This window comes from Poecilia reticulata, linkage group LG7 (genome assembly GCF_000633615.1).
Source record: "Poecilia reticulata strain Guanapo linkage group LG7, Guppy_female_1.0+MT, whole genome shotgun sequence".
Lineage (NCBI taxonomy): Eukaryota > Metazoa > Chordata > Actinopteri > Cyprinodontiformes > Poeciliidae > Poecilia > Poecilia reticulata.
This window is the reverse complement of record NC_024337.1, coordinates 26984751-26997936: the sequence shown is the minus strand read 5'-3', so window position 1 is coordinate 26997936 and position 13186 is coordinate 26984751. Positions and strand designations below refer to the sequence as shown.

The following is a 13186-nucleotide window of genomic DNA, read 5'->3' as shown; positions in this document are numbered from 1 at the left end:
CACACACACACACACACACAACGGCCAAGGGACGGATTGGGTCTGCATGTAGCAGTAGGAGCTGTGCAAATTAGCATCTGTGAAAATGTTCATTTCTAAATCTGTGCTGGCCTACAAACACAGACCTGACCTGCTTAGATTAATGATGACCAAAGCAACCCACCAGGACCAACACAACCGAGCAGAACTATTAATAATCAGTAGTCTCTAATTTACCGGAGGACACACCCTGTTTTTTCTTTTTTTTCCTGGATGCTCCGAGAGTGTACTTGAACCTTATCACAGCTGAAGATGCGCTCTTTCCCTCACATCAGTAATGAACGTCAACTGGGTTTACTCGGGCGAGGAAACCGGTTACCTGGATATCTCGTCATAACAAATTAACATTTTATATCAGTACTTCTCCTCTGTAGTCAAAGAAGAAATTAAATAAAAATGGTAAAGTCTTAGTATGTATTCAGATATGAATATTCAGAAATATTCTGAAAAAATTGCTCTATTCGAGTTAAATCTGTGTAGTGTACAGCAAACCAACTTTAGATGTTTATATGCTAATTTTTAAAAATGATTTTTTTATACATATTTGTTTCTGATATCTTTTAAAGTTTGTGTAAAATTAGCAAAGGGGCTTATCAGATGCAACAGTTTGTACAAATTAATGTTTTGACTCTGAAAACCTGAGATAACTCCAATCTTGAGCACATTTATGGGAAAAGAGCCATGTCAGCCATGATGAGGAATGTTTCTTTTTTTCTATTTTTAGCAAAATCACTGGTGTCTCTGCTGTTAACTCTTTGTAAAACAGGCTCAGTCGGATTTCTCTTATAATCCTTCTCAAGGTTGGAGCGTGCAGAGAGAGGGATATTCGACAACGCTCTTTGTATAATCTCTGTAGATCACACAGATCCTGATGCTCCCCTCTCCTCAGTTCACTCCACAAATTTTCTATAGAATTTAAGTCAGAGATATAGTCACGGAAGCAGTTTGATTTATGAGTCTGGTGAACCACTTCTGTTTTGATTTTTTAAACATCTGTACCTGGGCTGCCTACAAAGCAAATGAAACAGAAACGTACTGCTTCAACAATACAAAACGCGTATATCTGCGTAGCTGTGAACAAATGCGTGAAGCAGTCTAAGCATGTGTGTCTGGCTGCGTAAGAGCCAAAGGAACAGGAATGTGTCACGCTTCCTGCAAGTGACTCGACTCCCAAACTGCAGCGAATATACATTCCTCCTGTGCTCTGTCAGTGCCACGCGCTCTCTCACTGTCGCTTTAAAACACTGTTTGCTATCTAAACCAAAATCTGAGCATTTCCTCTTCTGCTCACCACAACCTCTAGTTAAAAGATAAGCACTACTACTCACAAAAGATGAGATCCTTTTTATTTATTTTTTTTAAAGTGGTACCCACTTGTCCTAAAGGAGTATTTTTACTAAAAACTATGAAACTGTTTTGACTTTGTGTGATCAGCAACATCTCAGTGACTGATATTTACCTGAGAAGTGCTTTAGATGACTACTGTAAGGTTATTTACCAATAACTTGTCCATTTGATCTGAATTAACGCAGGCCTTTCTACTGCTGACAGGTGAAAACATCCGCAGGTTTACGTCATGTCACACAAGTTTCTCCAAAGTTTGCGTTCACATTTCATGTTGATCTCAGAGCTGAAATGTTTCTTTGCTGTGCCCACACCCGGTCAGACGTCTGTAAACATATTCAACTGTCGGTTGCCCTTGCTCAACATCTTTCCCCATCATTATAGCAATGTTTATAGGAGGTCACACAGTGTTGGCGAGCAAATTCCCTCTCCTGGAATATGTAGTGGTTTAAAGTTTCCCTCTAATGCTTAGTAATTAATCCAAACTCCTCAAAACCTCACTGACAAGTTACTTTATCTGTTTGTTGCCCCTCGTCTGGCCTCCGCAGGTTAAAAGTTTGCAAAATGTGGGACGGCAGCGTTCTTAATTTGCTTGTTGGATAATTGTTCACCTTTTGTTACCTTTCTAGGTTTAGTCTTCAAATTGGGAATTGCACCAAATGGCTAGGGAACATAAGACAGCACTGAATGAACAACTGCTACATGGGTGATCATCTTTTAGGTGGTGTAACAAGGCGGCCGTTTTGCGGTTGGATTTTACGATGATGAAGATTTCAGTAGGCAGAGTCAGGTGGTAACAGCGGTGGGTTTATTCTCCTCACAGCATCAATACACAGACAATAATTATTCTCTTCACAGGTGAAAACTGAAGGCTTAAATAGTCTCAGCTGTGTTGGACTCAACCACTTCCACTTCACAGTGGGATCTCCCTTAACAAATCTCCACCTATTTAAATAAAATACACTTTAAATATAAACATTTAAATTTACTTTTTATAAATATTTCATATTTTATCCTACACCAAATGAAACACCACAAAAAACCCATAAACGATTATCTCGCCAGACTTTTCAATGGCCTCTCCCAGAACCTATAAATGGTGTCTGGACCCCCGGGGTAGTATTTGCCCAAACACCCTGGAGAGGACACAGAAAAGACAGGTGAGTCACTCAATATCAGCACTCCACACTTYACAGATTATGCACACACATTTGTTCAGTTTTACCCACCAGTAGCTCATTGCTCTGAGTAACAATTATCCTCCCTCCACAGGCAACCAGCTCACTYTCCAATGABGAGCAGCTGTGCAGAGCCCAGAACAAAAGGCTACATGCTAATTACTAAAAATACTCAATAAATACCATTAAAACTTCTCGTGTGCAAATTGCTATTTATGTGCAAATCTCTGCTTAAAGTGCAGTGCTAAATAAAGTGCTTGTTCATAAAGTGCAAAAAGTGCATTTAAAGTGCTATACAGTGATTTAAGTAAAAGTAGACCCAGTAATGAAGCTCTCTTCATTACAGGTGGCAATGAGAAGCATGGCGGGAAAGCCATATCGTTCACGCAGAAAAAAAAAAAAAAAAACATCTCGAAAGTTACAGAAGCTGCTAAAGTTGAGCTGAGAACTATCCAATGCATAAGTAAAAGACTGAAAGGAAAGTCGGAAGCTATCATCTTCAAGGAAGAAATGTGGCAGGAAAAAAAAATTCTGAATGTGATCAGCGATCACATAATTGTTTGGTGAAATAAAGATGAAAGAAAAACAGAAGAACTCAGTGAAAGTAAAAAGCATTTACATACACACACATACACACACACACACACACACACACACACACACACACACACACACACACACGCACACACACTGGGAAGGAAACTCCAGGGATTGGGAACGAACAGCTGTGTAACCATAAGAAAACCACTAATCAGTGAGGCTAACCAGAGAAAAAGGCTTTCATTTGCAACAGAGGACAGAGATTGGACTCTGGAGCAGCAGAAGAAGGTCAGGTGGTCTGATGAGTCCAGATTTCCCATCTTCCAGAACGACAGGCACAGCAGGAGAGGCAGGTGAATCAAGCCTAGTCTCTACTGTACAAGCCTGGTGGCAGCAATAGGATCTTGGGTTTCCATGTTTAGGCTGGGTGATTTTTGGAGCTGGTAGATCAGGCCAACCAGCCCTGGTTTTCAAAGTAAGGGTGTGACTCAAAATAAAGTTTACCATGGAGTCACATCGAGATAAATGGGATGATGAGGATGGGACACATGGGAAATTAAACGGGATGCACACCTTCACAAATGTTCCACTTTTATCTTGTCGATCCTTAAAATATTTTCCCCAAGTGCTTTAGGGAGCATCAAGATGTTTTTTGGCAAATGTGAGAGGTTTTTTTTTTTTATTTTTTAGTCATCAGTAGTTTAAGCTCTCCTGTGGATGCCATTTTCAGTCTTATTGTTAATTTGAGGCCTGCAGTGTAGTTTTGCCACTATATTTTCTCCATTTGTGAATAATAGCTAATTGTAATTCAATAGAATATCAAAACTTTATAAAACTTTTGCACACTGGCAAATGTCAATAACGTTTTTTCCCCTTTATATTGGAACATAATGTATTGCTTTAGAGATTGTTTAGCCTACATCATGTCATATTAGTTCTAATGAATGGATTCATTGTTTCTAATCATCTTGTCATGATTTGGTGACTGTTTGCAAGTAACCAAAGGCGCAACAGGACTTAAAAGGATGAGTTAATGAAAGTCCAAAACCACGGACAGGATACTGGGAACACTAGAGGGCAGACCTGGAGTTGATGCAAAACTGAGCAGAGAACAATGACTCAGGAGAAAACATGTTTACACATACATGCATACAGGGGCGATCAGGCGAATGTGGTGGGGAATGACTAATAAAAGTGAACTTGGTTAAGTTGTGATTTGATGAAATACAAAGTAAAAATGCTACAAGGGCACATGAAGGAAATGACTTGTTTATTCCGAGTTTATTATGCCTGATAGTTCATACATTCACCTCGAACGTGCATGCACTAACCAAAGTCATTAATTAATTCAACAAAAACACAGGCATCGTTCATATTGAACAGCCTTATATAAGAGGGAATGAGGAACAATCAGGTGCCATTGACGAGTCTTGCTGGTTTTTTTCAAACAGCGACTCGATCAGCATTTAGAAACGGGTGAGTCAGCATCACGGAGAACAACAGAACAATAAGAAAACACACTGGGAGACACAACCACCCCAGGATCGTCACAAGATTCAACTTCCAAAGCCAAAGTAAGTGTGAATTTAAACTCGGCATAAATAATTTTTTTTTTTTTTACTTAAAATGCCGGAAACCACAAACCTCTCTCTAGGCAGTTACTTCCCTTTTATGGCATAGTGTCATAAAAGGGAACAGCTAGAAAATGTCAACAGAATAATCTGAACAGTTTCCTGTTGTAAAATTGGTCTATTTTTGGGTATTTATAATGTTAAACACTTTACATTATAAATTAATGATTGATTGATTACTGCAAACTTTTGTTCCTGCTCATTTTACTCAAGTGTTTTTTTCTGGCATCATTGAAATATTTTTTTTCCTTTACTGTTTGATCTATGACTTTCACATACTTGTTTACATTTTACATGTCAAATCTGAGATGCTGAAAAGATAAATTTCTCGAGTTACACATGTGTACTGTGATTTGTAATTAGTGTTCCAACATAGTTTAGAAGTTAACATACTGTGGAATTTGAATCAAATATTTTCCAGATCTGGAGAAGCATGAATAAATATGTATGTATTTTTATTATTTTTATTTTTTTACATCTTATTCCAATTTTGATTGCCTCAATGTTGCCTCCATCCATGTAGATTCTGTAAAAGTATCTCATGTTCTTAACCAAATGTTTTGTTAATACTTTCAAAACACTCAAGCGTGGTAAATAATATAATTTTGACCTGCAAAACACAGGAATCGTGTGTAATACTATGAGATGTTTAACACTTTGAGAGTGAAAATCAAATCATCTAGGGGTTTAGAATGAGTGAGGTTCCAGGTGAGCAGGCATCTTTTTTCAGTAATCCCCTTTCTTCATGCTCTTGCTCTTCCCGTTTCTGGTTCTCTGGTCATAATGTGCAGTTTGACACACTCTCTCCAAAGAGTCAGTTACCTCAACAGGTTGTCATAAGGTTCTAGTGGATTTTCAAGTAATGGGCACAGAGAAGGAAAGGAATGTAAAATGATTTAGAATCTTACAGAACTTAATGTCAGCACAGCTCTGAAGGTTTTCATCCCTTCAACAGCTCTTTGGCAGACCGTCCGCTGTGCACACAACTGCAAAAGATGATTCCCATTTGACATACTGTTTGAAAACGCAATATTTTGTTGAGTATTTTAGCATATAGTGGTCACAAAAAGTACAGTCAGTTCCAACAACAAACGTAACAGATTTTAGGCAATCGGGTTATTTACAAGCCTCTTGAAGTCCATTGGTGAACATTTTCTTGGCAAACTGCTATGTTAGCAGCAGAACTGACCAGAGCCATTAAGTGGCAGCTTTGGAAAACATGAAAGATTTGTTCTACAGCCAGTCTGTGGTTTTTGCCTTTTGGCCTGCTGAGTAGAAACATGGTGTTGAGATGAAGGTGGAGTGGAGGATCACTGGTATCTAGAAGAAAAAAAAAATGTACTTGCACCGAGGAATAAATATGAAAATCTTCGCATTTTTACTGCACCTTCGATTGTTTAAACCCATCTCTAAAAATATACATTTGTCTTAAACATTTCCAAATAGTTGTGTTGTCTATATGTCCCTGAAGAAAAATTGAGCAAAAATAAAAGAAACTTAACTCTGCTTCCAACTTTGCTGTTGCACTACATTCACTCACTTTCCACTTTATTAGGTATATCTGTTAACACAAATGGAGACTCAGCTAATGACACAGGAGCAACTCAAAGTATTTAGGGACCTAGACTTGGTGAAGATGACTCACTGAATCTGAAAGAGGAATAAATACAAAGTGGTAGTATTGTGTGTTTTCTAGGCACATAATGCCATTTTATAGCATAATCAAGTAACGATGTTAGAAGAAATTTCACTTAATAATTTAACTCCTTGAAATTGGGCCTCTGTCTCTTTAAAAACTCCTGCTCGTTCTGAAACTCCGCCTTCCGAAAGTCGTCACAATAACACTCCTCTATTAAACCTTTAACAACGTTTTTTTTATATCATCATGGCACTGATAAGTAGCTTATACAATGAGCTCAGCTGATATGAAGCTCCACCAGGTGCTTGCTAATTTATGCTAGCTAGCTGGAAGGAGCTGAGTGGGGAAGACTCGGGGGAGGGAGGGCTGTGACGCAGAAGCTCGGTAGCTTGGAAACTGAGGGGGAGTTGAGTCTAGAAAAGAGGAGGAGATGCGCCTTCGGTCCCTCCTGCCGTTTTTGTACAGCTAGATGGTTGCCACGGGAGACTAATGGATTTATCAAAATCCACGAAAGACTCAAGGCGACACTCCAGGTATGTTTTTGATGCGGCAGTAACATTATGACAAGATGTAAAGCTCCAAAAAGTCTATTTTACATAATACTGCCCCGTTAAGTGAATCTAAACATTGATTCGAGTCTTTCAGAAACAGCGTAGAATATTCACTTATTTACAAGGGAACAAACTTCTTCTTATTATTATTATTCTTATTATTTATTTTTACTTGTTCTACACTCTTAAAAAACTTAACATTATTGCATTCGGCCATAACAACAATTGTATTTGGAAGAAATAGAGGAATGTCTACAAGCCTGAGAACACCATCCTGATTGTAAACTAAGGGGATGACAGTATTGTAAAGAGTGGTACTTTTTCACCCCACAAAAGAGATAGCAGTCTAATATAATTTTGTGGGAATACTAAAACAACATCTCAGGACATCAGTCAGAAAGTTAGAAACTGGGCACAAATGGCAATGACCACCAAACTAGCCAACAAGCTAGTCTGGATACACCATTTCTGTCAGGAGGAATGGGCCAAACCTCCAGCAAATGAATGTTAGAAGCTTGTGGAAGGACACCTAAAATGTTTGACCCAAGTCACACAGTTTAAAGACAATTCAATTAAATACTAAGAAATTGTATTTAAAGATCTGAATTTGAAGAAAGTGGAGAAAAAATATCTTCATTAGTCTGCATTTAGCAAATGAAACACATAGAACAGGAAAGTTTGCTCTCACTTAATGTCGGACTATAAAGGGGGAAAAACTATGTGTACTTTCATAGAGTACTCATAGAGTACATGTAAACATTTGGTTTCATGTGCCTGAATTCGCTCAGATTCACACACAAAAGCAGCTAGAAAGCATACAGTATTGCCCTCGAGGGTAAATGTTGTTACTCTTTCACAACTTAAAGTCTCCTAATAGTTTCTCAGTCAAAGAGCATTCCCTGCCAGACTGCCCCCCAAAAGGCTGATTTCAATGACATCAGGGGAAGCTGTGCTCTGTTCAAACTCACCAAGGAAAAAAAACACACAAAAAAACAGCGACGTTAAGTTTGGAATTCTTTGAATAGAGGATGCCACTCAGAAATCTTTGAATCTGCTCGTTCTCATTTTTAATAAAATATTTTCCAGAGTGCACTTTGTTCATCCAAACTAGAGAAAGAATGGACATAACCTGCCTCCTCCTATTTCCTTATTATAGCAAATTTAACTGTTCGAAATCCCACTTTTAAAGATAACTGTGTTAGACAACATCCTTTAGGTGTTTAGCTAGCTGATTCTTGGCAGAGAGGTGTTTGAGGTCGAGATCTTGTGGTGAGGTCTTGAGGTTGAGAAAGGTATTTAATATCAACAAAAAATGTGCCAACAACGAAGAGCCCATCAGGCCAAGACTACTCAGAGGTCGTGTCTGCATCAGTGTGAGGTGTTGACAGCTTATATAAATATATTATCCCTCCATTCACAGTCGGTAGTGTGTTCACATGCAGCCGGATGCACAGGGAAACATCTTTATTCATGTGCGAGGAGTGCTGGTATGTCTCTTTCTCTCTCGCACACACGCATGCAAAGTGGGCGATTTATTTCCCTCCCACCTTCTAAGTGCAGGCCTCGCTCTCCATCTCCCTCCATAGGGGCACAGAGCCTGACCACAGACATCGTACTGATTGCTCACTGTGGTCGAGTGGTCTCTCCACATTCCCACCCTGATTCACTATGTGCAGAAAACCCAACAATGGAAAACAGCGGTTTGAGAGTGTCTGAAGGGTTGCAGACAGCGAGTGTTCTGTCTTCCCAAAAACTCTCATCTTTTTCATTTTTCAAATCTTAACCAATTTGAAAAAGAAAAAAAAAAGACCTGCGTCCACCTTCGGACATGAATGTAACTTCTCTCTGCTGTGGCAGGGCGGTGGATGATAAAGTGATGGAGATGTTAGGAGTTGACGGCCATTGTGATGCTGGGTGGCTGTTGCTCTGGAACTACCATCTGCCAACAAGGTCAGTTGCTAGGGGAAGGATTGTGCTGGACCGTGCCTGCTTCCCAGCTGCCATCTACACACACGCACTCCTCAGTGTATGCGCACCAACTTTCATACTAGCAACGTCATCTCCGAATTACGGAGGTTGTTGTTGATCCACTTTTCTGCAACTTTGGCAGAAGTCAGTTCAAGCATTTCATTGGAATTCCTTTTCAACTATGTGTGTGTGTGAGATGAGGCTGTAAATACATATCTTAGTACATAATAACTCTGTGGTCTCTTAGTGGCACCAAGCAAAATTCCTCATATTGTTACACAAGCATTTTAAAGATGTTCATACCATAACAATACCCCAATTAATTGGAGCTTGGCCTATAACTGAGTGCTAGGATCACATAAATTGTTGGTTCAGCAGCTCAGACATCAAGCCAATGCCTCGTTGTCTGTCTCAACCCGTACAAAAAATATGTTGTGACCTAAACGTAGACGCAAGTTCTTTATGATTCTTTCATTAACACACACTCCACCTGTGGAGAAATCTCTTTTCCACAATTAACTGACCTGTTGAGCAATTTAAAGAAAAAAGTAAAAGCAAATTACTCTTTTAGTGGACATCTTTTTCATTATGATGGTTCTCGAGCTACTTAATCTAAGTTCATGTCTTTTGATAGTTCGTCCTACAATGACATTTTTTTAATGAGATGGTGGAGAAAGAGAAATACGTTTTTCATCTCCCTCTGAGACATCTTCTGCACTTTTTCTTTGCTCACAAAGATAAATTCAGCTGTTTAGAAATATTTCCAGTCTTGAAAAAAGTACAGAAAGCAGCACACACAATTCTTCCTAAGGCTGTAACTACTGTTGATTGCAAGCGGTGAGCCTCTAAAGCACCAGGTTTGTTAAGTACAGACAGTTTGACCGACTACTCAGCTAATATTAGCTTGTTAGGATACCATTGTTGTTCTATAAAAAGCAAAGTAATGTAATGTTGTATACAATTAACTATTTACTTATGAAGTATCCTTGTCATTATATACACTATATTTTTGGTTTGTTTGTTTTGTGTTGTTGAATGGGCCATTTTGTAGGTGGAGGCACAAATGTACAATGAAATAAAACTAAAATCCATGGCTGCAGTAATTAAATTGATAATGAAATTACCAACAACTACAACAACATTGAAATCGATACACCTTTACTTTTGCCTGTGGCGCATTTCTGTTTTGAATGAAAGCAATTCGATGAGCAATTTTTACATTTTTGTGTAAATCCTGTGATACAGTGAAACCGTGGAATTTTTTTTTTATCATACTGTGAGAATCTAATACCGCCCTATGCCTGTGGTTAAGTTAGTTACTTAACTGGCACATTTGCTTCTTCAGCCTGGACCGTTTAGCGTGCACTTTTTTTTTTTTTGCAAGGTCAGGATATTATAGAGAATAGATTTATTGTGACAAGAAATTGAATATGTATTACCGGGTAAGCCCCGTGACCAAATAAAATAATTTGATACAGGACATATTCCATTCATGAGAAGCCTGTATCTGGGTGTCAGCAAGATGTTACCATGAGATATTGGCAAAACAGGCGCTGTATGTGTCCAAAACCAAAATAGGACTCAATCATATAATTTTGCGCTGTCTCCAGGCCCCCCACTCCGGTTTGCGTCTCTCTCTTGGTCGCCAAAGCAAGTGACTTTTGTTTAGAGCGGGCTGTTGTTCCTGTTTGTGCCCTTCTCACCATGGCTGCCTGCTTGCCGCCTGGCAGCCCCGTGTGTCAAAGGTGGCTGCTGCAGAGCAGACTGTGGGAACAGCCGGTTAGCCTCCCTCGGTCTCCTGCTCCCCAACCAGAGGGGCAGCGATCAATCCCGCACCCCCGCCCCTTTCCCCTGAGCACACATACACATAATCACAAACACACAAATGGCCAAGCAAGCTCGTACTCACACAAAAACCCTACAATGCTCACACCCTTTCCCAATAATCCTCGGAAGCAATTTCATCTCGACTCGGGTGGCGGCCCATTGTCGCCAGCCCCTTCAATCTTTCCTTATTAACTCTCGCTTTGTCCTGCATCCGAGCTTCTGGACTCATCTCTCCTACATTCCGATCAGTGCTGCTCTCAGCACTCCCAGGCAACTCCCAGGCAACCTCCATTCGCTAATCCCACTGCCTCCCCACCCACCCCAAGGAGCGCTTACTGGTTTTTTTCCCAACCTGCCGATCACCTACTTGCAGAGTAAGGTAGGGGCTTTAACTCCATGGGTTTTTCTGAAGGCAGAGCGTGAACGCAGGGCGGGTGAAAGAGGAGGCGGCCACAAAGTGACTCCAGCCCAGACAATTAGAACAATGAGCCGGGCATGTAGGGGGCTAACTCGCTGCGTCACGCCTGGACGGTGGGGTATTTTGTCAGTTTAATGAATTGTCCGTCAGGCCAGGGCCACATCGCAGGCTGTGCAAGGAGAGGCCAGCAGGGACCCAGACACTAAGTCGGTATTTATTACACTGCCTTTGTCACTAATTGAGCTAATTATCACTGACTCCTCAGCACTCCCACAGGCAGCACCCCCTCCAATCACCGTCTCTAACAACTCTCCCACCTTACTCTCTTGGCAGGGGTGTGAACTCTGCTTTCACTCGGTTTTTAACTATCACTTTATTTCATTGGGTTTTAATACTTTCCATCCTTCATTGCTTTTTACAATGCCTTGCAAGAGTATTCTCACTCATTGAACTTTTTCAAACGTTGTCATATTAGAAACCACAAGCTTCAGTGTAATTTATTGGGATTTTAGGAGACAAACCAACACAAAACATAACATACTTGTGAAACCTTTAAAGCAGTGTTCAGTTATAAAACAGAGAACAGTCTAATCAATAATTTCAAAATAAAGTGTATGGAACAACTGCAAGCCTACAAAGACATAACCCTCAACCTAAGTTTTGCCACAAGCCATAGAGGGAACACATCAATTAAATGGAAGAAGAAGCTCTGGTCAGGGCAGATAAAAAAATTTAACAAACTTTTTGGGCTACATGCCCAAAAGGTATCTATGGTGGAGAACCAACACTGCTCATGACTCTGAAGTCACCATCTCCAGAGTGGTGGACGGTGGTGGCAGCATCATGTGCCACCACCATCTATCATGTGCTTTTTACAGCAGCCAGCTGTTTTGGGAACATGGAGGAAGCTGGATAGAGGCAAGTATTGGAGGAATTTGTAATGGAATAGTTTAGATCAAAGGATCTTCAGCTGGTTGAAATCCAAACCTAAACTTAATTTAGGAACTGCTGCAATCTTTGAAGATTCAAATAATTGGCTGCACAGTGGCACAGTTGATAACGCTGTTGCCTTGCAGCAAGAAGGTCCTGAGTTTAATTCCCGGCCCAGGGTCTTTCGGCATGGAGTTTGCATGTTCTCCCTGTGCATGCCTGGGTTCTCTCTGGGTACTCCAGCTTCCTCCCACAGTCCAAAAACATGACTGTTAGGTTAACTGGTCTCTCTAAAATTCTCCTTAGGTGTGTGTGTGTGCATGTTGGTAGACTGGTGACCTGTCCAGGGTGTACCCCGCCTCTCGCCCGAAACGTCTCGTTGGAGATTAGGGACAAGGATGTACAGAAAATGGATGGATCTGAAAATATTTTATTAATCCCAAAGGGAAATTAAATGTTTGAGAAGAATTCTAAAAACAATGTCATTATCTGTCACATAAGTATTGTGACAGATAATAATTATGCATAAGATTATGCATAAGAATTTCACCATATATGCTGAAATATTCCTGTGTATGTGTGTGTGATGGGAATTCTTAATTTCTAATTTTACTGTTTGTTTTTTTTAAAGGTTCAATCAAGGACTTTGATTTTCAAATTAGCCTGTGGCTAGAAAATCTTTATACAAAACAACAGTTGCTTGTTTTTATCAAGTAACATCATTTAATCTGCTATACTGTGTGGAACAAAAATCAAGGAGTGTAAATAATTTTGCAATATACTTAATTTTTTTGTCAAATTTAGATTACCTTTGTCGTTTCTACTCATCTTTTCAATCAGTAGCTTATTCACGGTCTGGCAGGTGTTCACATTTTTGTAGTAAAGTTTTATCAAATAATCTTTCTTTTTATGTTGCTTATTCTTGGAATTTTTCTGTGTTTGCTGAAATGTGTTGTTGAAAATTTCCCAACTTGACCAGTTGATCAAATTCTTAATTAGGCCCGAGCAGCTAAGCGCTGCGAAGGCCTATTGTAATCGTGCTGTTTATTATTATTTTTCTTGTGCCAAATGAATTGGCTTTTTGGGGGCTTTATCATATTCAAAAACTCACCAAACTTGGC

General features: G+C 39.8%; 1 protein-coding gene across 1 annotated transcript in view; it reads left to right on the top strand.

Annotated features, from left to right (window-relative positions):
• Nucleotides 1-6674: 6674 nt before the first annotated feature.
• The window catches only part of wnt10b (wingless-type MMTV integration site family, member 10b), a 20169-nt gene continuing 13657 nt past the window's right edge, over nucleotides 6675-13186 (top strand). Inside the window, exon 1 of the mRNA XM_008413684.2 lies at nucleotides 6675-6904. Coding sequence (XP_008411906.1) covers nucleotides 6861-6904 — 44 coding nt within the window. The 5' untranslated portion in view covers nucleotides 6675-6860. The remainder of the gene's footprint in view (nucleotides 6905-13186) is intronic.